The sequence below is a fragment of the Hyperoodon ampullatus genome, assembly GCF_949752795.1.
Source record: "Hyperoodon ampullatus genome assembly, chromosome: 10".
Taxonomy (NCBI): domain Eukaryota; kingdom Metazoa; phylum Chordata; class Mammalia; order Artiodactyla; family Ziphiidae; genus Hyperoodon; species Hyperoodon ampullatus.
Genome location: NC_136923.1, coordinates 40266452 through 40288528, shown reverse-complemented (window position 1 = coordinate 40288528; position 22077 = coordinate 40266452). Strand labels below are relative to the sequence as shown.

The window sequence follows — 22077 nt, the reverse complement described above, 5'->3', positions numbered from 1 at the left end:
CACACACACACACACACACACACTGACCTCCCTGCCCCGGGCGGACAGTCCTGGGTCCCCGCCAATCCGGCCCTTGAGGTTGAGCTCACTTTCCCCGTGCCGGCAGAGGTAGATAGAGCGGGGCGTCACATGGATGTTCATGAGGTAATACACAATGCGGCTCTGGATGTGGTCAGCCACGCGGTTCACAATGTAGCTCTGCCCCACGTCCATGATCTTGATGTAGGACAGATCCCTTTCCAGAGAAGGTAGAGAGAAGCCTGTGAGTGTGACCGGGGTCCTTGAGGCCACGCCCTGCCAGCTCCAGGAACCATCCTCAGAGCCTTGCATCTCTGACCCCACCAGGCTTGAGACCACAACACACAGGACTGCCAGCTGGTACGTGAGTGATGGGGGTGAGGTGGGAGCAACACGACACGCATGACATACAGACAAACCCCGTGAGAGGTGCTCCACACTCATCATGCTCCCAAAAGGTGACATTCAAAGCGAGGGGTCAGTCCTACCACATCGGGACCTTCATTGCTGCTCTATGTCCCCCGGGCCCCTCTTGCCTACCTATGAGCTCTCAACGTACTATCTGTAAGGTGAACAAGAGATAGTTTTTTCCAGGATTGACCTGGAAGTAGTTGGCAAACGCGCTTCCCCTCCAGTCTTCCTGGTCAGCCATCCATGGGCCTGGCCTTTCCTTCCCCCAGCGAACCCTCCCCCAAGAACCCAGCCTGGGTCATGCGTGTGTGCCGAGTGGTTGCCATGTCCCACACCAGGCAGCAGGTGGACGAGACAAAAGCACAGGAGGATGGTGCTGGTGGCAGCAGCCAATAAGCCCAGGTCCGCCGCTTTCCCTGCTTTGGACCAGTGCAGCCCTGCAGCGTGGAGAACAGAGCCACAAGGAGCGATGCCATGCTTGGGGGAGACCAGGAGAACCACAGAGGCCGGGGCAGCAGCACCGGATCAGCACCAGCCTCGCTGAGGGGACTCAGTCCAGGGACTGTCCCTCAAACATCCCAGAAAACATCCCCCCAGCAGTCACTTGATTTCTTTCATTTGTAACTATATATTCATACGTAATTATAAACAACCCAAGTACAAGTTCATATTCCACCCTTTTCACTTAATGCTACACAACATACACTTTCCCATGTCTCTTCAGCATGATTTATAAGGGCTGTGTAATACTTTATTCAGTTATTAAAGTTAACTTAATTACTTAAGTGTTATTCACTTAACCACTGCCCCCACTTCTGCTATAATACAGGAGTTGGCAAACTATGGCCAGCAAGTCAAACTCAGCCTGGTTTTGTAAATACAGTTTTATGGGAACACAGTCATGCCCATTTATTTACGTATCATCTATGTCCCTTTAGTACTAAACGGCAGAGTTAACTAGCTGCAACAGAGACTGTATGCCCCCAAAGCCTAAAATATCTACCACCTGAGCCTTTACGGAAAGAGCTTGCCGGTGGCTGGCTGCTGTCCCCACCCAGCACTCAGTGCCACAGATCCCTGTTCCAGAGGGAGGCCTGCAGGGCTCACAAGCACTGGTTACTGCTAGCTGTTCGTAGGCAGGGTCTGGGCACCCCTTCCCCTTCTCAAAATACAGACCACCCACTGAAAGAAGAGCATGTACTGTTTGCAAAAGCCTTGTGGGAAGACCCTCTAAATAGAAAACAGGCTTGATTTTCTGATGGAATAGCAGAAAACTGTGACTCACAGAGCTCCAGATAAAGCAGCTACGGTTCTGCAAGTCACCCCTGGGCCATGATTTCCACCCCAAGGAAAGAAACAAAAAAGGACAGATCATCTCTGCCCGCGGAGGTGGTCCCTCAGCCACCACCTTGAGGGGCCACAGGAGGCAGCCGAGTGGACCCCGCCTACCACCCACCGCAGGCGAGGACACAGTGCTGCTCTGCCTCACCTGTCCAGGTCCTCGTCCAGCGACTCATATGAATTCTCATAGCACTCGATGCGCCTCATGAAATCCTCCGTGGCCTCATCACTATCGTGGTTGACATAGTCAGGGCTGCCCAGTTTCACTTGCTGCCGGGGTCAGGCACAGAGCAAGGACACATCAGAGCCGGAGGCCAAGCAGGTCGGAGACCAAGGAGGATGCTGGGTTGGGGGGAGGCTGGGAAGGAGGACTGGCCTCCCAGGGGGACTGGTCCCATTAGGAAGAGTCCAGTGGCTCCCTGGTCCCAGCTCCCATACCAGTGCTAAGAGAGTATTACTGGCAATCCTGTGATCGCAGTCCCTCATCTTTGGGGGATGAGGGACTGCAATCGGGTGGGCAGTCCCCACCCGACCCAGAGATCTACCGCCTTCCCCCCTACCCACAATGTTCAAGAAGACCAAGTTAAGGTCGGCCCAGGCACCAGCCTAACCTGGAGATGGACCTCACTGTCACAGGCCATCTTGGCTGTATTACTGCTCCCACAAGGTCAGATGCACCACTCACCACGATGTTGGCAGCTATGACCTCAGGATCCACACAGATGGACTCAACAAAAAAGGTCTGCATCAAAGACCAGGGTGGGCAGGAGGGAAGGAACCAGAGACAAATTTAGGGCCCTGAGCCTGGCTCCCCAGAGCTCCCTACCCACTGAGGGCCATGCTGCCCAGAGGCCCTTCTTCAAGGGGTGGGGTCAGGTCAAGGAGCACAGAACCAAAGCAGGTGCTGCCCTATGAAGGACTCTCCCACCAAGACCCCCACTTCCTCAGAAAGATAACTCCAGGTGAAGAGAAAATCAGTATCCCAAATCCACTCAGGAGCCCACCTGCCTGATGCCAGTGGGCCTCAGGAGGCCGAGAAAGTGGCCCCAGAGGGCCCGAACGTGCCACAGCCCAACCAAGGAGGTAAGCCAAGGAGGCCTCACCTTGTAGCCATTCTGTTCCCCAAAATTAAAGATGGTCGCTCTCCGTTCTCGGGTGGTATTTGTTGCATCAAACACCTAGGACCAAAATGGGGTTAACTCAGCCTCTGGCCCTGGAGAAGGTGGGAGGCCACCTGACAGCTGTAGCACAGGGACTGGATTTCTCATCAGGACCAGTTGCCGTTCGGCCATCCGCCTGGCCAGTCTCCTTCAGACCTGCAGTTGCTGGGCTGGTCCTCCCCTTCCTTGGGGAGCACCCCAAGGAAGCTGGAAGCAGGGCAGCAGGCACTCACTCACAAGACTTCCAGTGAAACTAGTTAAACTTGGAGAACTAAACCCATGTTTACTTCCACTCCATCCTGTCACCCCAGTAAAATGGGAACAGGAGAGGAGAGGAGATGGGAAATGTCAACACAGTTTTTTAAGATAGACATATGGTAACTGGCTCAGAGAAACAGAGAAAACCAAACACAAACCTATACCAACCAGAGCACACCTGCTTGTGCAGAACCACGGTAGTCAGGAACAGGGCACAGGCATCTCTGAAAAAAGGGACAAGTGTGCAGAAGAAACCAGAGGACTGGCTGGCGGTGCAAGTGGAGCCCCAGGCCCCCTCCTTGCCTTCTCCAGGCAGGCTGTGACCTGCCCCTGGGGCCTGGTCAGCACTCAGGTGCAGCCCACCCAAGCAGCTTTTAGAGCGTAACTTTTTACAAAGGGCATTTGACCAGGGCTCACTGGATGCTCCAGCAAAACCTCTAACATGAAAAACAAAGACTAAATCAAACAGAATAAAAGGAACTTCAAGAAATGAGGACAGGGAGGGACTTCCCTGGTGGCGCAGTGGTTAAGAATCCACCTGCCAATGCAGGGGACTCGGGTTCGATCCCTGGTCCGGGAAGATCCCACATGCCACGGAGCAACTAAGCCTGTGCGCCACAACTACTGAGCCTGCGCTCTAGACCCTGCGAGCCACAACTACTGAGCCTGCGCTCTAGACCCTGTGAGCCACAACTACTGAAGCCTGTGCGCTTAGAGCCCGTGTTCCACAACAAGAGGAGCCACCACAATGAGAAGCATGCGCACCAAAATGAAGAGTAGCCCCTGCTCACCACAACTAGAGAAAGCCCGCGTGCAGCAACGAAGACCCAATGCAGCCAAAAATAAATAAAAAATAAATAAATTCATTTAAAAAAAAAAGAAGATGGGAGGGGAGTGGGGACTCAGTTGTGAGAAAGCAGCGGGGGTGGTTTAACAAAGTAAAATATATAGGGCTTCCCTGGTGGCGCAGTGGTTGAGAGTCCGCCTGCCGATGCAGGGGACACGGGTTCGTGCCCCGGTCCGGGAAGATCCCACATGCCACGGAGCGGCTGGGCCCGTGAGCCATGGCCGCTGAGCCTGCGCGTCCAGAGCCTGTACTCCGCAACAGGAGAGGCCACAACAGTGAGAGGCCCACGTACCGCAAAAAAAAAAAAAATATATATATATATATATATATATATGACATTTCTCTGAGCTGCTGGAGAAGAGTTTCCTGATGGAAAGGGTCCCCCCAAGGACCCAGCATTGTGGAGAAGACTCACCATAAAGCACATCACCTTGAAGACCCTAAAAGCTTCCCCAGAGGAAGGGGCATGAGAAGCCCCCCGTTTCCTCTAGGAAATAAAACTTTTCTTTTTTTTTTTTTAACTTCTTTTTGGCCACAACGTGCTGCTTGTGGGATCTTAGTTCCCTGACCAGGGATTGAACTTAGGCCCTCAGCAGAAAGAGCATGGAGTCCTAACCACTGGACTGCCAGGGAATTCCCTAGGGATAAAAAACTTTTAAGGAGGATCAGCAAATCAGAATGACATCAGACTTTCCCACAGCCACTCTAGAAGCCATAATACAATGGAGCAATGTCATGAAAATTCTAAAGGAAACGTTCTTCCCACCCATCCATCAAATGTGAGGATAAAGAAAAGACATTTCTAGACACGCAAGGTCTCACAAAATTTACTTACCAAGTACCTTTCTCAGAAAGCTATTAGAGGATGTGCTCCAACAAAACAAGTCAGTAAAGCAAGGAAAAGCAAGACATGGGATCAAAGAGCAGGACATTCAACTCAGGAGGGAAGAGAAGGAAATTCCCAGGGTGACAGCTGTGCCACAGACAGACCTAGAGGGTAACTGATCTAGGTGGGGCTGGGGGATAGAGCTCCAGGATGCATGCCTTCAAGAGGAAAAAAATAGCCCGTGTTTGACTACGTAGGGTTGGGGTAGGGTCCTTTCCTGCAGACACCCTTGCTCAGCCTTGTCCCACCTGTCCATCTGACTGGAGGGGCCAACACAGAGGGGGAATTCCCTTACCCAGCATTCAAGTGATTCCTGAATAGCCACCAAATGTTGGGCTGGATGCCCTCCACACCAGGAGAAATCACATTTGTTAAAGACTTAGGTAACATGACACCTCTAACTTGTGGAGTGGCCAAGAATGTGAGTATTCAGAGGGAAGTCCTGCAGGGTCAAACACAACCACAAGCCCAGAGGGAAATTCCTGGCCCACATCTCGGCCTCTGGCTTCTTCCAGCACAGCAGCTGCAGACTTCTTCCCAGGGGCTGGCACCCAGGGGTATCTAGGGCCACATACACCCTGCCTTCCCCTCTAGATGCCTGATAAGTAAAGGGGTAGACGTATGTGGGCTCCCACATGCCACTCCCAGATACCACCAGGGTGTTATACTCACCGCCACATGCCCCCCCTCCTCACTAAGGAACCGCTGGACGTCTCGGAGGGCTGCCAGGGCACACTGCCTTCAGAAAAGAAAACACAGGTCAGCCAAGCACCTGACTGGTTGCTGCAGGGCAGTAGTTCAGGGATATATCCTATGCCAGATAGGAGACGGGGCAGCCCCCAGGGCCCCTTCTCTCTTCTCAAGGTTTCTCTTTCCTTGGGAAGATTTTCAGTGTTTGGTAACCCTGCTCCTATAGGTGGAAGGTTATGTGTTCCTGGCCATCAGGAATACTTTTTTTTTTTTTTTAATTGGAGTATAGTTGCTTTACAACATTGTGTTAGTTTATACTGTACAGCAAAGTGAATAATCTATACGTATACATATATCACCTCTTTTTGGATTTCCTTCTCATTTAGGTCACCACAGAGCACTGAGTAGAGTTTCCTGTGCTATACTAGTAGGTCCTCATTAGTTATCTATTTTATACATAGTATCAGTAGTGTATATATGTCAATCCCAATATCCCAATTCATCCCACCACCCCTTTTCCCCCTTGGTATACATACAGGAATACTTCTTGAAATACCACTTTTCTGTACTTTCCTTCTTCATCTCATCATGTACAAATCCAGCCTGCCATTTTGCCATATTCATGATTTCTAAGTGTCATGCATTTTCCCTATCAAAATAAGCACTTTTAAAACCAGACACTCCCTTGTGTGTGTGTTGGGGGCACGGCAGGCAGTGCTGGTGGTGGGACAGGAGAGACAGTACTGCTGGCCCCCAAGGCAGCATTAAGCTTAATGTTCAATTTTCCTTTCTAGAAGGGAGATGTGGGCTAAGAATGCCACCTGGTGTATCAGCAAACAAAGGGTGTTGCAGCCATCAAGCTCTCAGTCACTGCAGCCGCCCCCATAGGTGCCCCCTCAGGGGACTCAGAATGGGAAAGAACAGGACACTGGCCCCAGAGAGCTGAGGTACATATCAAAGGAATGATTTCAATGAGCCCACACATGGCACCTACCTTATCTCTGCAGAGCAGTCCCTCAGTTATCTGAGAGGCTGTCTTCTAGGCTTAAGTCCTCAGTTGTGTTCACTGAATAAAACATAAGTCTCAACTTTTAGGCTGTTCATTTCTTTCAGTGGACCAAGAACGCCCTACATGATCCCTTCTGGAGGAGGGTGCCATGTCTCTGCCTCTCGCACCCGGGTCCACAGGTGCTCTGGAAGGGCAAAACCCTCACCATGACTAACCACTGACTACACTGTCTGTCCTCAGACATCTCAGCCTTTCTGTTTATTGCTGCAAAATGGACTGCCACATATAAGGATCTTTCTGACTTTATCCATTTCCCCTATAAGGTCCGAAGATAGATAAATCACTTTGACTTTTTATCTATGCAGGGGAGCAGAATTTGCCACCCCAAAATATGTCTCTTTGGCATAAGGATTATTTTAGGCTGATTATTTTTAAGACACTGCAGACACAGGAGCAGCTCTGAAAACATGAGTAGAAGTTACCCTTTTTTGAGAGACATTTACAAGTATACGGGAAATCTCCATTTGTAAGGGGGTCTCCATCGCTGTACCAGGAGGAGGGAGATGACCTTTATCTCTAGAAACTATTATCAATGCTGAAGGCACAGATTGAGTGATTGATTTAGGCCACGCCAGATAGCTTGCAGAATCTTAGTTCCTGGCGATTGAACCCAGGCCCCCGACAGTGGAAGCTCCAAGTCCACAGCCAGGGAATTCCCTGAAGGCATAGATTTAAATCTGCATAACAACCTTACCCTCGTTTACCGAGCTTTTCCGGGTAAATTCTCCTGACTCCTCACCCCCAACATCTTCTTTTCTCTTCAGCTGAAGATGGTATTTAAGGGGAGGGCTTCCCAGGTCTCTCACATGTATGTAGGAGGTATACGTGCTATTAAACTTTTTTTCTGTCCTGTTAATCTGTGTCATGTCAATTTAATTATTAGACCAGTCAAAGAACCTAGAAGGCAAGAAGGGAAAATTTTTCCTCCCAAACACTATTACCTGTACTTTTTTGATGTAAAAGTAAAGTTAGATCTCCCATTTGTTTGATCTTGGGATTTTGTGTGTAAACCCCTAGTGCATCAAAGGACTGTGCCAGGCCAAGCCAGGCCAGTGTGCCCAAGCATGGAAACAGAGGCCGACCAGACTGCTGGGGTCACGAGGAAACTGGGGGCAGAGCTGAGTCCAGGTCACTGGAAGGAGCTCTGCTCTTATGCCTCCTTGTGACCTTTCTGTGCTCTATTAGGCCTTTCAGTTAAGACCCCAAAGTGCTTTCTTCTGCCAAAAAACCTGAATTCTGAGAGTCCAGGAAGCTGGCATTGATAAGGACAGAGTAAAGGGACAAAGTAGGTGACTAGTTAATCCCACTAAGGGCTCATAAGTAAAGGAAAAAGTATGGGAGACCTCTATAAGAAAATGATCACTCAAGAAAGCAGGTTTGCTTAACCACAAAACCAAGCAGGCTTGCTTAACAACAAAACCATGCAACAGAAGCATGAGACATGCCCCCAGACAATAAAACAATGGTGGAATGAAACCCACATCCTGCCCAGTGGTAAGTTAATGATTCCTAGGACATGCTCTTTTGTGCTCACTAAAAACAAAAGTATAAGGAAAGGGTGACATTATACTGAAACCTGAGCTGATTTACCATATTTTAGTATACATTACCACCTTTTTGCTCATTTCCATTGCGCCATGACAGTTCCAGTTTGACCACTAGGGACAAGAAAACTCCGCCCCCCACCCCCATGTGGAGGAGGAGGAGCTGATGATGGAAGCTTGACGTCTACTCAAGGATGAGGAAGAAGGTCTTCTCCCCCTCCTCACTCTTCCTTTGATTATAAAACTGTAGCCTACTAAGTTCTCGGCACGGTGCCCTCCTGCCCACCCACTTGTAAACCTCACAAGTGTCCTATTCTAATAAATCACTTATCTATCACTTTGTCTCTCGCTGAATTCTTTCTGCACTGAGACATAAAGAACCAGAGCTGGGCTTCCCTGGTGGCGCAGTGGTTGAGAGTCCGCCTGCCGATGCAGGGGACACGGGTTCGTGCCCTGGTCTGGGAAGATCCCACATGCCACGGAGCGGTTGGGCCCGTGAGCCATGGCCGTTGAGCCTGCGCGTCCGGAGCCTGTGCTCCGCAACGGGAGAGGCCACAACAGTGAGAGGCCCACATACGGAAAAAAAAAAAAAAAAAAAAAAAAAAAGAACCAGAGCTTCTCAGAGCCCCCCACATCCCTGAGACACATTTCTACAGTTTCAGCATGGCTGGGGCCATTTCTTGCCACCCACATTTAGAGCCCCATGTTCTGGGCTAAGATCTCTGTGGGCTGCTCTGGTTGAGGCTGCACCAAGTAGGAGGGATCTCAGGGCCCAGGTGGAGATGCTGGGGGAACAGCCTGGGAGCCTGCACACGTGTGGGTGTGAGTGTGGATGGGCATGCACGCACATGCATAGGTGGATATGTGTATGTGTAAGTCTGTGAGTGAGCACCTGTGAGCATTCCTTGGGCCCCTGTGGAAGTGCAGCTGTGCACATACAAGAGGGTGTATGTGGTTTGATAAATACACTTGGTCTTTGTCCTGGGTTCTTGGCAGAGCTCCTAAGACCCTTGGAATATCTTAAGTGATAGGAGTGATTTTTGTCATTCACGAGGAGCCCCTTCCAATCACACCTGAGTTGATGCTAATGTAGTGACTCAGGCTGGGTCCCCTAGACAGCCTCAGCATGGGGCTGACCACCAGAAAGTGATGAAAGGGCTGGAACATTCAGCCCTGCCACCATCCTCCAGGAAGGGAGATGGGGGCTGAAGGTGAATTGAACGATGAGAGTTGAAGAGCTTCCAGGTTGAAGAGATGAGGTGCTGGGAGGGTGCCAGACCCCGAGACGGCTGGAAGCTCCCCACACTGCCCCCTTCCTTGCCTGTGCACCTCCTCCACTTGGCTGTTCCCGAGTTGTATCCTTTATAATAAACCAGTAAACACAACTCAAGTATGTTCCTGAGCTCTGTGAGCTGGAACAGTAATCTGCTGAAGAGGGGGTTGTGGGAACCCCCAATTTATAGCCAGTTAGAAGTACGGGTGCCCCCCGCCGAGACTTGAGACTGGTGTGTGAAGTGGGGTCAGTCTTGAGGGACTGAGTCCTTAACCTGTGGGAACTGATGCTAACTGCAGGTAGACAGGGTCAGAATTGAATTGAACTGTTGGATACCAGTTGGTGTCAGGAGGATACACACGTGTGTGAACGCCCACGTGTGTACATACGGTATGTGTACACACCTTCCTGCGGTATGTGACTGTGTGCACATATATGAGGGTGCCTGGTGTGTATTTACACACATACCCATGTGTACATAAAGAGGGAGCACCTGCACATGTACACATGGCTGTACATGCCCTCTTCTAGATCTTCCACTGTGCCCAGTGTTAGGGACAGACTTCCACATTGTGTAGCTCTAGGAAGCTCAACAATGTGTACGTACCTGGGCCTCTGGGAAATGCAGGCTTCCCTTCCTAGGTTTCCCATTTTTAAAAAGTCTGATCTTTCTATTTTGCCAATTATCTGTGGGACGTTTTGGGCTGGTTAATGGGAAATAGCCTCATAGCCCAGGGGCCAGACCCAGGCTTTGGATACACGAGGGAGACTTTCTAGGAACAGCCAGAGGGTGTGCCTACAGAGAGGCACACGTGAATCTGCCCCCAGCTTCTACTGCTGGGGTCTCTGTTCCAGCTGGGTGACCCTGAACCAGCTTCCTTACCTCTTCTGAGTCTGGGTTTTGCCATGAGAATTAATCCCAATGTTCCTACCTTCAATGGGCAGTCTGAGCAGAATGACCAGCAAGCTCTGGGGATGCTAGCTTCTTTCTTCTCCCCACAAACACTCTGTATTCAGACAGGCCTGGCTTCAAATCAAACTCTGAGGGATCCCAGACAATACCACCACTTCCTGACCTCAGTCTCAGCATCTAGGGGAGTGAGGCACCACAGCCCACTGTAGGGAAGATCAAAGCAGCTAATGAGTGCCCACAGCTTGAGGTTGTTGCAGAATTTGCATTTGATGCAACCTTTGATCTACAAATTGAGTACTTCCGGGATGATGGACAGGACAGTTTTTAGTGGTACATAGGGTTAGATTTAAGTCTGGACTCTGTGAGGTTACTTGGGATCTTGTGTGAGACTGCTGAGCCTCAATTTCCTCATCTTTAAGTTGGTGGGCAGGGGGCGGCAATGGGCATCACACACGCAGCACACAGTAGATTCAAATATCAGTGCCCTCACCTTTTGTCTGGGTCGTTATCACAGAGGGCCCACCCTTGAGTTTTACCCACAATTCACAGTTCGGCCCCAGAGACCTGAATGTCAGACTCCACTTCCCTTCTTGGTGCAGCAGCCCGCCCAGCCCCACTGACCCAACAGCAGAGGCACGGAAGGGCCAAGCCCCACAATGGGGAACTCCTGCCCCCTGGTGGCCAGAGAGGGAGCAGGCCAACCACAGCATAGCATAGCTCCTCAGACCACAGCTGGTGCTCAGTTTTTCTGGAGAAAGCAATCAATTCAAGTCTGAATGGAGAGGGAGAGTGGGTATCATATGCAAATTTCCATCTCGTGGCCCAGCAACACTGAGGCAACTTCAAAGGAAAGCCAAGGCCTACCCGACACATGCCAAGAACATGACAAGCATCCTCCAAATATCAGTAGGAGGCTTATCCTGCGGCAAGGGAGGAAACGCCCCAGTTCTGGGTCTGATCCTTCTGGCTTTTCGAGAAGGTGTCAGGAGGTAATCCCATTCCCACTCTGCCGCACCCCTGAGGTCTGTATCTCTGCTTCACCTAGGGCTCCCCTCCCTATCAGAGCCCATCCCCATGGATGGCCTGGGGTAAGTCAGCCAACTGGCCCTGGCTAAGCCTCCACCATCTCCCTGAAGCTCCATGCTCCCCTCCCACAGATATCCCACAGGGCAGGGCAGGGCAAGCCACCAAGGGGCCAAATACCCACTCCCTTTGTCCCCAAACCCAGCACATCCTCACCCCCAACCACATCCTGAGAGGTCAAGAAACCAGCCCTGTTACAGCCCACAGGGTAGGGCAAGGCCAGGTCTCAGGAACAGCTTGGTCATCACTAGCAACTGGGCTCCAGGGCCTTCTTCATAAACAAACACACATACGCACACAAACTCACTTCCTGATTTTCAGGCCCTCTTCATTGTCTGGAAGAAAAAACTCAAAAGACTTGTATGTCTTGACCATGTCCCGGCGATACTGGCCAACGTTGAATTCTGGGGGAAGGGAGAGGCTCAGTTTTCACACAACAGCATCCCTCCCCAACCCCTGACCTTGACCCACCCCCAGGCCCTGTGGCAGTCCAGGCTTCTCACTCCTCCCCGATCCCCCACAAAGTCCCAAAGCCCCCTTGGAAAGCCAAGGCTGAGTCTCACCCCGTGTGGGCACGCCAATCCAGTTCAGGTAGCGGGTCAGCTTCTTAGAGATGTAGGTCTTGCCCCTGGCAGGCAGCCCCACCATGACAATGAGCGTCGGGCAGTTGGTCATGCAAACTGAAAGGCAAGGAGCAGTGTCTGAGGAAGCTGGACCCCTCCCAGTGGGCCCCTCCTTCCAGGCCCGGCATCAGATGTGCCTTCCCAGGCTCCTGGCAGCAGAGAGCTCCCTGGGCACCCCCAGACCCTGGTCTCTAACCAGCGCTGGCATGCCCAGTTCCCCAGGCCTGTCAGTGCTCAGGGAGACGCCGCGGGATCTCGCCAGCATTTACCCTGATGTGCACCATCAGATATAAAGCTGGAGCTGCCACGGCCCTGGCTAAACTCTGCAGGGGAATTCCCCTGGCAGGTGGGACAGAGCCAAAACCCAGTGGGGTATTCAACGTCTGCCTGTCATCCAGGAACCCGTCATTCAGCATTCCTGCTCACACAGCACCACTGCTTCCGCTCCCCAGGGGGAATTTCTCTTCATCTACAAAGCCCGGAAGCTGCTTCTGCAGTAGGCCCTTCCTCCAAGGCACCTGCATGCCCACCTGCTGCGCTCTCTCCCTCAACCCAGTCATCTCGCCAATGAGTCTGCTCTCCACAACTGATCACTTGGGGTGAAAGCAGCCCAGCAGTGTCTGAGCCATTCAGGATCCTGAGGCCTGGCAGATTTGGTGCTCAAAAATTGTGGGCAGGGAAGGAGACGGAGGCACCTCAAAACCCACCAGGGTGAGGGCCACAAGGGGCTGAGACCAGAGACCCAGGCCAACGCCACAAGGGCGGTCCCTCTGATAGCCAGCCACCGCCATCCCATGTGCCACCAGGTCGGTGTGCCAAAAAGAGAAGCTGCCAAGGCTAGAGGCGGGAAAGAGTCTGCACCCAGTCCCCAAATCCATGGCCCACTAAGACAGACACCAAGGCAGCAGAACTGCCAGACTATGGGATCCAGCTCCGCTTTCAGTGTGGTCTCACCTCAGAAGCCTCAGGAAGCTTCCCTTTCATCGTCCTCAGGACCTGGGCCAGGTAAAACCACAGCAGACAGATGGACAGAGGTGGGGACCTGTCACTACCCCTCCTTTGCCCACATGGCTCTGCAAGTGCTTTCACCTGGTAGCCCTCCTCAGACAGACTGCTGGACCCCACCCTTCAACCTGTCTCCCTCACTGGAGATGGAGTGCAGAGGTGGTCAGAGTCAGTCAGGCCTGGGTTCCTATCTTGACTCTGACACTTACTGGCAACTCTGAGCCTTGGTGTCCTCACCTGTAAAATGGGATGATAATCCCTCAGCGACGCCTAGCAATATCCCCATGTAAGAGCTGGAACACTTCCAGGAAGCTGTGCCCTCTGCCTGGACTTGGCAGCCTGCCTGGCTAAGGACACAGATGTATCTCAGGACTGCCCTTGGGACTTGGGGTGCAGAGGCAACTAACTGTCTGTCTCCAGGCAGGCCCCGAATAGAAGTAAAAGACCCTGCTTGCCAGTGGGGGCTCCGTCACTCCTGTGCATGACCTTTGGGCAAATGTGACCCATTCTTCAAGCCCCAGGGGAGAGAAGGAGGGGATCCTGCAGACACAGCCTGACGGTGAGTAAGAGTGAGGAAACTTGCAGAAAAACCTCAGCGTTGGGACTTCTCTGGTGGCACAGTGGTTGAGAGTCCGCCTGCCGATGCAGGGGACACGGGTTCGTGCCCCGGTCTGGGAAGATCCCACATGCCGCAGAGCGGCTGGGCCCGTGAGCCATGGCCGCTGAGCCTGCGCGTCCGGAGCCTGTGCTCCGCAACGGGAGAGGCCACAACAGTGAGAGGCCCGCGTACTGCAAAAAAAAAAAAAAAAAAAAAAAGACCCAAAACCAAAACCAAAAACCTCAGCACTGGCTAAGCTGAGAGAAAAACAAGTTAGGCAAGGCCCTGCATCCTGAGGGCCAGGCCAGTGCTGCTGAGTCCTGGGCTGTTTGCACAATTTCTGGCCGGTTGGCCAGGGCTCCCAAGCAACCACAATGCAGTGCATCAGCTACTCACTGTGGGGAAAACCTGCGCCCAGCCTGCTCCCTCTGATGAGGCCACCCCTTCCCACTGCTCCCTGAAGGGCTCTCCCACGACCCCAGGGCTGAGGTTCTGCATCACCTCTTCACAGCTTCCATCTTCCCAGAGACGCCCCTGGCCTCCTCCCACAGCGTTTGGTGACAGCATCCCCCCGCCCCATGCACAGCCATGGTGGGCAGGCAGGGCAGCAAATCAGGGCTGGGCACAAAATGAGAGCAATAAATTACCTATCACCTCTGTTCCTCAAGATAAGATCCCAAGTCAATGATACAAAAGAAAATTCAAAGTACAAGTATATTCACACCAGCCCTGCTTGCGACAGCAAAACACTGGGGAAGTCCCAGCAATGGAGAAATTGCAAACCGAGGCCCACACGGAGGGAACACACCTGAACCAAGGGCGGGTGGACCAGGTGAGTGGGGGCATGCAGTTGGAGCTGCAGCTCTGGGCCTTCAGGACCTCAACATTGAGCAACAGGACAGCAGAACACACAGTTCAGAACATGGGGCATGTGCAGAAGGAAATCTGAAGATATGTCAACTCAGCTTTTCTCACTAGTTCCTGTAAATTATCTGTAAATTTGCTCAAGGCCACAGGAGCCCAAGGAGTCGAGAGGCTGAGACAAGCCTGGAGCTAGTGACTACTTTCTGGTGGTACCTCCGCAGGGGCAGCCACAAGTCCCTGGAGTGGGTTCCAGAACTGAGTCTTGAACTGCACCTGCCCCGACTTCCTTGGGCCAGGCTGGGGAAGGGAGAGTTCTTTAAAATAAAGCAAACTGGCATCACTGTCCTGTTCAGAGGGGACAGAAAGTTGTCTCTCCTATTGTCCTGTGCACACACCAGTTGTGGCCTTACCCAGGCAGTCTTGCCACCTTTTGGCTAAGAAAAGCTATCAAATACTGTCCATTCTGCCATGTTCCCTGAGTCCCCTCTCCATCTCCTACCCCATCTGCCCCCAGAGCTCCTCCAGGTCAATGACCAGAAAGGTGACAGCTTCCAGGCCCTCTGTGTAGCCCTGAATTCTATCAAAAGGAGGAAGAATTGCTCATGAAGAGTGGGGGAGGAGAAGGCAGGGAACATCCCTCAGCCAACCAGCCTCTGTTGCCCTGAGGAGCTCGGACTAGACCCCAAAGACAACCCACCACACAGCACAGACTAGGGCCCCTCATCCTCTTCTCTATAAAGCCCTGCAATCAAGTCAACCTCCACCCACCTTGACCCTCAGGTTCCCACCTGTCCTTGTGGTCCTCCAATCTAGTTAGAAGCCCACTATGCAGAGGGTAAAATACTGCATGAATACGGGCTTGGGACCTGAGGTTCTGGTTCCTTGTTCGTTCCCTGCTTACTCCCTCCTTGCTGTGAACTGTGAGACCCTAGCCTAGGGTCCAAACCCCCACACAATTTGCAGGTCTCATCTTTAGCCTCTTGGGCGCCACCTCCTCCTCCAGGAAGCCCTCCTGTGCCAGGCCAGCTCACAGTCCCACCCATTGCAACACCCTGAGGCAGTGCCATGGCACAAGCCCCTCTGCTCAGGCCAGAGCCACATTTTAGTTGCATACCTGGAGCTTGGAGAAACACAGGCCTGCCCCAGAGGCAGTTAGACCTGGGCAAGTCCCCTCCCACTGGGTCTCAACTCCTTTGTCACATGAAAGAGGGTTGGCTTGGAGCTTCAATCCCTGACTTTGAGGTATGGAGAAGCAAAGAAACAACAGTGATGATAAATTACAAAATTACCTGCTACCATTTATCAAGCACTTATCAAGAGGCTCACAGGACTTCCCTGGTGCCAATGCAGGGGACATGGGTTTGAGCCCTGGGCCAGAAAGATCCCACAGGCCGTGGAGCAACTAAGCCCGTGTGCCACACTACTGAGCCTGCGTGCTGCAACTACTGAAGACCGCACGCCTAGAGCCTGTGCTCCACAACAAGAGAAGCCACCGCAATGAGAAGTCCGTGCAACGCAACAAAGAGTAAACCCCGCTCGCCGCAACTAGAGAAAGCCCGCGAGCAGCAACAAAGACCCAATGCAGTCATAAAAAAAAATATATATATATATATATATAAACTTATAAAAAAGAGGCTCACAGCAGCTTCATAGTGCAAGGATGATGACTGTCTCAGTCTCACAGATAAGGAACCTGAGACCTAGAGGATCAGCTCTTTGCCCAAGGTCACCCAGCTGAGCCACGATGCAGCTTGAGTGCTCCTGCCTCCAAAGTCCACGTTCTCACTTCTTCTCCTTTATGTAACAACAGAGGCCACCCCCTAGTTAGTACAATACAGCCCTAACACGGACTGACTAGAAGCACAAGAGAAAGGGGCCTAGCCCTCCACACCTCCAGAAGTCTGGAAGGAAAACTGGCTAGGGTGTAGCCATAGTCCCTTAGGACTGAATACTGACTGGAAAGCCATGGCCCTCGGGCTAAAAGCAGGGTCACAGTTTCAGCAGCCCAGCAGGACCTACATTATGGTCAGAGTCACGACCCACCAGAATGTCTGGTCAAAGCCACGGCCACCCCTACCAGGTTCCACAGTGTGCTAAGAGATGCACACACTCCTCCCCTAGGACTCACATCCTGGTCAAAGCCAAGTCCCCCAAGCTAGCCTCAAAGCAAGACAAGCACCAAGCACTTTCTCCTCTCCTATCATGACCAGGCAGAGGTCAGGAGTACAGGGAGACCCCAGCACGTAACACAATCTCCTGACCTCCATTTCCAAATCTGTATCAGAAGCTGGACTAGATGTTCTCTGAGGACCTTGCCAAGTTGCAAATTTATTACAACGTTTCAGTTACTCCTAAAATAAATCTTTGTTTTTCTTGGTAATAAAAAAGCTGCAGACTCATTTAAGGACAAGCAGAAAATCAATGAAGTGGGTTTAACACCTAGGACCACAGGAAAAGTAAGCCCCTTAAGGATTCCTTGAATTTCAGCATATGTTCTAGATGTTTCCACCCTCCAGTTTTACCACTCACCCACAACCCCACCTGGATGCTTACACACCCATGGACACAAAGACAGGCCCATATAAAAAAGTGGTCTCACTGTCTCTATCCTGAACACATCTGCACTTCCCTGAAATTCCTCCCAAAACTCGATTTCAGGCCCAGAGACGGGCCTTCCTCCCCGCCTTGGGCCTTTGAAAGTTCTGGGCTCAGAGAGACCAAGCGAATCTCCTAGGGCCAACACAGCTCAGACCCCGGCCTGACCACCCGGCCCACGCTCTCTGGCCAGCTGAGAGGGCAGGACCGAGGCTCCAAGTCCTCTCCTGACCTGAGGAGAGGTGGGGACAGAGTGGTGTGGGAAGGGTCCTGCGCCCTCCCCTAGGTGATGGCGGCCAGACCTAGCTCCCGCCGAGCCGAGACATCGCCACACACCTGTGCCCGCCTCTCGCTCTGCTACACCTGTCCCAGGCCTCCCACCTGTTCCTGTTCCCCTCCCACCAGTCACGGCTGCCTCACCTGTCCCCGGTTCCCCACCTGTTCCCGGCTCCCTCTCCATGTAAGACCAATACCCATGCCCATGCACCGCCCTCCCCCTTCCCCGCAGACCCCGCCTCACCACCGCGCTGGCAGGCGTGTAGAGCAGGCCGCCCATTGCTGTACGGCATCCAGATCTTCTTCAGGGGGTTCTGGGTCAGTTCCCGTGGGGACGCCATCCTGGGGCTAGGATGAGTCGGACTGCGCTGCTTCCAACCCAGCAGCCCGGCCACCTCGGGCCACTCGATGCCCCGCCCCTCAGCTCTGCCCCTCAGCCCCGCCCCTCCTGAAGCCGCGTTGACGCCCGTCCAACTCCACGCAGGCCCCACCCCGGAACGACTAGGCTCCACCCCAACTGAAGAGCGCCTGGCCTCCTACCACGCATGCTCAGCTCGCCTACTAGCGCGTTTTGGACCAAGCGGGCCCGCCCTGCATGCCAGGATGGAGGACGCGCATGCCCAGCTCCCAGTTTCCAGGCTTGGGTGGTGCAGGCCCCGCCCTGGATGCCGGAGCCCAGCACACCCAACGCGACCCTGATGATTTGCATAGACCTCACCCACGCCTTCGCCCTGGGCGTGCCAGGCTTGCCCCCAGGACACCCGAGGTCCCGCTTCCCGCTCTGAGTGACCTCAGGGCCCCCAGGAGGAGGGGGTTGCATGCGTTGGGGTAGGCCTGCGTGACGCGCAGAGCTTAGTTGGTCAGGACCAGCCTGGCGGCCCCTGCGTAACTCTCATCACTGGCCCGGTTGTCAACTCCGCCGCGCCCCACCGGCCTTGTGCTCCGACCCTCTCTTCTGCTCCGAGTCCGGGGCTCTCCACTGCCCACAGGAGCAACCTGCTCAACCACGCTGAAAAAGCTCCTTTATCTCATGGACAGGGACAGAGGGCAAATCTCAAAACTAATCGTGTTTCTCTCTTTGCCTTAGCTGCTGGGGAGCTCGGGCTAAACCCCAGCCCACCTGGAGCACGTGAGCGGTACCTAGTAACCAAGCTCCCTGGGGACTCACCGAACCCTGACAGTATCTTACTTCTCCTTCCAGGATTTCATTTTTACCAATTAAATTTTAAATCATAAGTTTACACATTTTTTTCTTTAATGAGCCTCTGCCTCTTCATCAGGAAAATGGAATACACACTCTCATGGATCTTACAAGATTCTGGTATGCGTTAAAAGTGTCAATATCTGGGCTTCCCTGGTGGCGCAGTGGTTGAGAGTCCGCCTGTCGATGCAGGGGACACGGGTTCGTGCCCCGGTCCGGGAAGATCCCACATGCCGCGGAGCGGCTGGGCCCGTGAGCCATGGCCGCTGAGCCTGCGCGGCCGGAGCCTGTGCTCCGCAACGGGAGAGGCCACAACAGTGAGAGGCCCGTGTTCCGCAAAAAAAAAAAAAAAAAAGTGTCAATTGTCTGAGAAATCCATTCTAAAGCACATTAATGTTATCATTTATTATGTTATTTATCTTCCTCCTGTCTCTAAAAATGCAGTGGAGGCAAGGGGCAAGGGAGAGCCTGAGTTCGGGAACACTTGGCCTACCTCCTCTCTGTCTCCTCAGCCCAGCCTCTTAAGCTTTGTACACTTTCTGCCCCCGACCTTAGCTGACACTGCTCGAGTCTGGGTCACACTGCCCTCTAGCGATGTCCTCCACCACATCCCCTGGCAGGATCACTGCATCCCCAAGTTCTCTCTGCTTAATGTGTGCCCAGCCAGGATCCAGGGGCTGGGGCATGGAGAAGAGTCTCCACCCAGTGTTCCACAGGGGCAGCACCCCTCCCCCTGCCCTCCTTGCCACACCCCTGCCTTGAGTCAGTCCTCCAAGTCACAGCCCAGCCCTTCAGAGCCTGGCAAGGACCCTTAAGATGACTGATAACAGATGTCTTGCCCACTTCGCAGGAAATGAAGGTTAAGGAGGTCCACGTGCTAGAAGCCCACGCAGACCTTCCCTGGAAGCAGCTCAAGCTGCCTCCCCAGGAAATGCCCTGCCTCAGAGTCGACCACTTCCTCCTTCTTCAGCCTCCCTCTTCAGTGTCCACCGTCCACCTCCTTCCCCACCTCATGCCCAGCAGCTGGCGCACCCATAGGCAGCTCCTGATGAGCAGGATGCCCCTAGTAACCTTCCGCCCACTTCCTACTTCTCCAAAGCCACTCATTCTGTTCCTGACAAGTCAGCCCTCCTGTCTGTCTCCTGGCCACTACCAAGGCCATCCTGGGGCCACCCTAGCCTCAGAGACCTTGTCACCACATACCCACACCCTGTCCAACCCCCAGCAGTCATTGCAAAGTCTACCTCATCTAACATCCACAGACACCCTGCACCTTCTCAGGCCTGCCATTCTCCTCTCCAACCTCTTGGAATGTTAGTCAAAGGCTGGGGGTAGGGGACAGCCAGGGCAGGGCAGGAGGCCAGGGCCATGTCTGGGAAGCCATCCTCACCTCCAGAAGTCTGAGTCTGGCTTACCGGGAAAATCAGTGGCTCTGTACCTCCCACTCTTCCCCAGTCTGACCCTGGGCTGACTCAGACATACCTTCCCAAGTCTCTATATCCAGTGCGAGGCCACATGTCAACAGCAGGAGGAGGCTGGAGCCCCTCCCCAAGGCCAGGGTCTACATCTGCTCTGAGGATACTCCCCTCCCATGGCCCCACTTCTCAGGTAGGAAACTGAGGAAGGGGAGAAGGGCCCAGCATCACAGAACCGCCAGCCCACAGTGCAGGATGGACTCAGCTCAGCTCCCAGCCCTTCAGAACCTCACCTCCCACACCTTGTACTATAACCACACATCCTACCTCCACACTTGCACTCTTGCATGTTCCCTCCATTGAAATGCTCTCCTGACTTTCTGCTCCCTCAGCGCCAATAGATGTCCAATAGAATAACTGGCCCTCATGGCTTTCCCTCCCTGGGGCCATCCCAGAGTGAGCCAGCTCTCCAGGCCCAAGGGTGGGAGGTGTGCTAGGATGTCAGTGTGCACTTGTGTGTGAACACATCCTGCTCAGCTTTTCCTCGCCGTGTACCTGCCTGGCCTGGCTCCTGTGGTGCCCTCTGCACTGACCACTGGACCTCCTCCCAGACTACAAGCTGTGGGGTGTCCTCAGTCTTCAGTCCTCAATGCTCAAATTCTTCCCAGTCCACGTATCTGCTGGCCAGACCTGGCCAAACCGACAGCCACCCTTTGCAGCATGTGGGCCCAGGGACCTCAGTGCATCCCACACAGACCCACACACCAGTGCACGAAAGCATGGTATGCACACAGCCACTGGTGCACACACGCTAACAGGCCCTGCACCCAGGCTAGTGCAGAGACAGGCCAGCTGCAGTGAGACCTGCTGCTCTCTGCTGTCTTCCTTCCCCTTTATTCCCTCCTCCTCTCCCCTCTGCTGTCACTGGGAGGTTGGGGAGTTCCTAGGAGTTCCAGCTTCCTCTGGCCATTTCTAGCCAAGGATCATCCTGTGTCTCCCTGGGTCCAGAGCTCACACAGGGTGTGAGGTTCCAACTTGGGGGTAGAGAGCCATGTAACCAAGCAGCCCGTGAACCCTGGTCTGCACTTGCTGATTCCAGCCTGGCACAGGGCACACAGTAGGTGCTCAAAGTGACTCAGGACCAGCCAGAGCACACAGTAAGGTGCTCAGAGAGGTTCCTGACTGGGACAGAGCACACAGTAGGTGCTTAGAGTAGCTCAGGACCGGCACAAGGCACACAGTAGTTGCCCTAGAAATGCTGGTTTAATGGCTAAAGTAACATCACATGAAGAACTTCCCAAATGAGCCTCTGGATATGACCCCTGAGGGGGGACCTGGATAAACATGACCCCTTGGAGGCCAGCAAAGGGCAGAGCAGGAGGCCCCCTGGGAAGCTCCAGCTGGCTGTCCCTCCCCCTGGGCTGGAGGAAGAAGCTATTTATAGTTCTCCCTTGGCCCAGCTCCTTCTCCCCGGCAAGGCGCCAGTGTTCCCCCTCCTCCATGCCCCTGACAGACTGATGCCCCTAAGAGCACCCCTATTCCTGGAGAGACCCCCAACACTCTCACACCCTTTCTAGCACCACCTCCACTTTGCCCAGGTCTTTTCCCAATCCCCCCACCCTGTCCACCCTGCCCCGTGCCTACCCTGCCTGCTGCTCCCTGACCAGGGGTCCGTCAGGGAGCTGCCTCCTTCCTTGCCTCTGTTCATCCTGCAACCGAACTGGCCTGGGCCGCCGCCCCCTGCAGCTCGGAGTCGGGCAGCCCCGCCCTCCAGGCTCCGGAGAGAGCCAGCAGGCCGGGTGGCCCCGCCTCTCCAGCCCCGCCTTGGGCCCGCCCCCCAGGGCTGCTGACAACTGTGAGATCTCCGTCAGTGCCCCCCGGCCCTGGGCAGCCACACTTCCGACAGTGCTATCTCTTTCTCCAGCCCTCGTCTCCAGCTGGAGTTGTCTACACTACCCAGAATACCTGCCCCATCTGCAGGCAAGCCTGACCACACTCTCCAGAAGG

The 22077-nt window shown here is 53.6% G+C and overlaps 1 protein-coding gene across 5 annotated transcripts in view; it reads right to left on the bottom strand.

The window, feature by feature from the left end:
* The window catches only part of PFKFB4 (6-phosphofructo-2-kinase/fructose-2,6-biphosphatase 4), a gene marked incomplete at both ends in the record, with an annotated part of 38118 nt that extends 16340 nt beyond the window's left edge, over positions 1 to 21778 (bottom strand). For 3 of the 5 annotated variants that reach the window (XM_079713793.1, XM_079713797.1, XM_079713795.1), the window contains 8 exons: positions 28 to 235; positions 1919 to 2040; positions 2456 to 2512; positions 2874 to 2948; positions 5594 to 5660; positions 11801 to 11897; positions 12057 to 12173; positions 17699 to 17795. In XM_079713793.1, the coding sequence (XP_079569919.1) occupies positions 28 to 235; positions 1919 to 2040; positions 2456 to 2512; positions 2874 to 2948; positions 5594 to 5660; positions 11801 to 11897; positions 12057 to 12173; positions 17699 to 17795 (840 nt within the window). Of the gene's footprint in view, positions 1 to 19; positions 236 to 1918; positions 2041 to 2455; positions 2513 to 2873; positions 2949 to 5593; positions 5661 to 11800; positions 11898 to 12056; positions 12174 to 17698; positions 17796 to 21714 lie in introns of those variants that run through there. The other 2 variants (XM_079713796.1, XM_079713794.1) reach the window with 2 other exon arrangements.
* Positions 21779 to 22077: the final 299 nt, after the last annotated feature.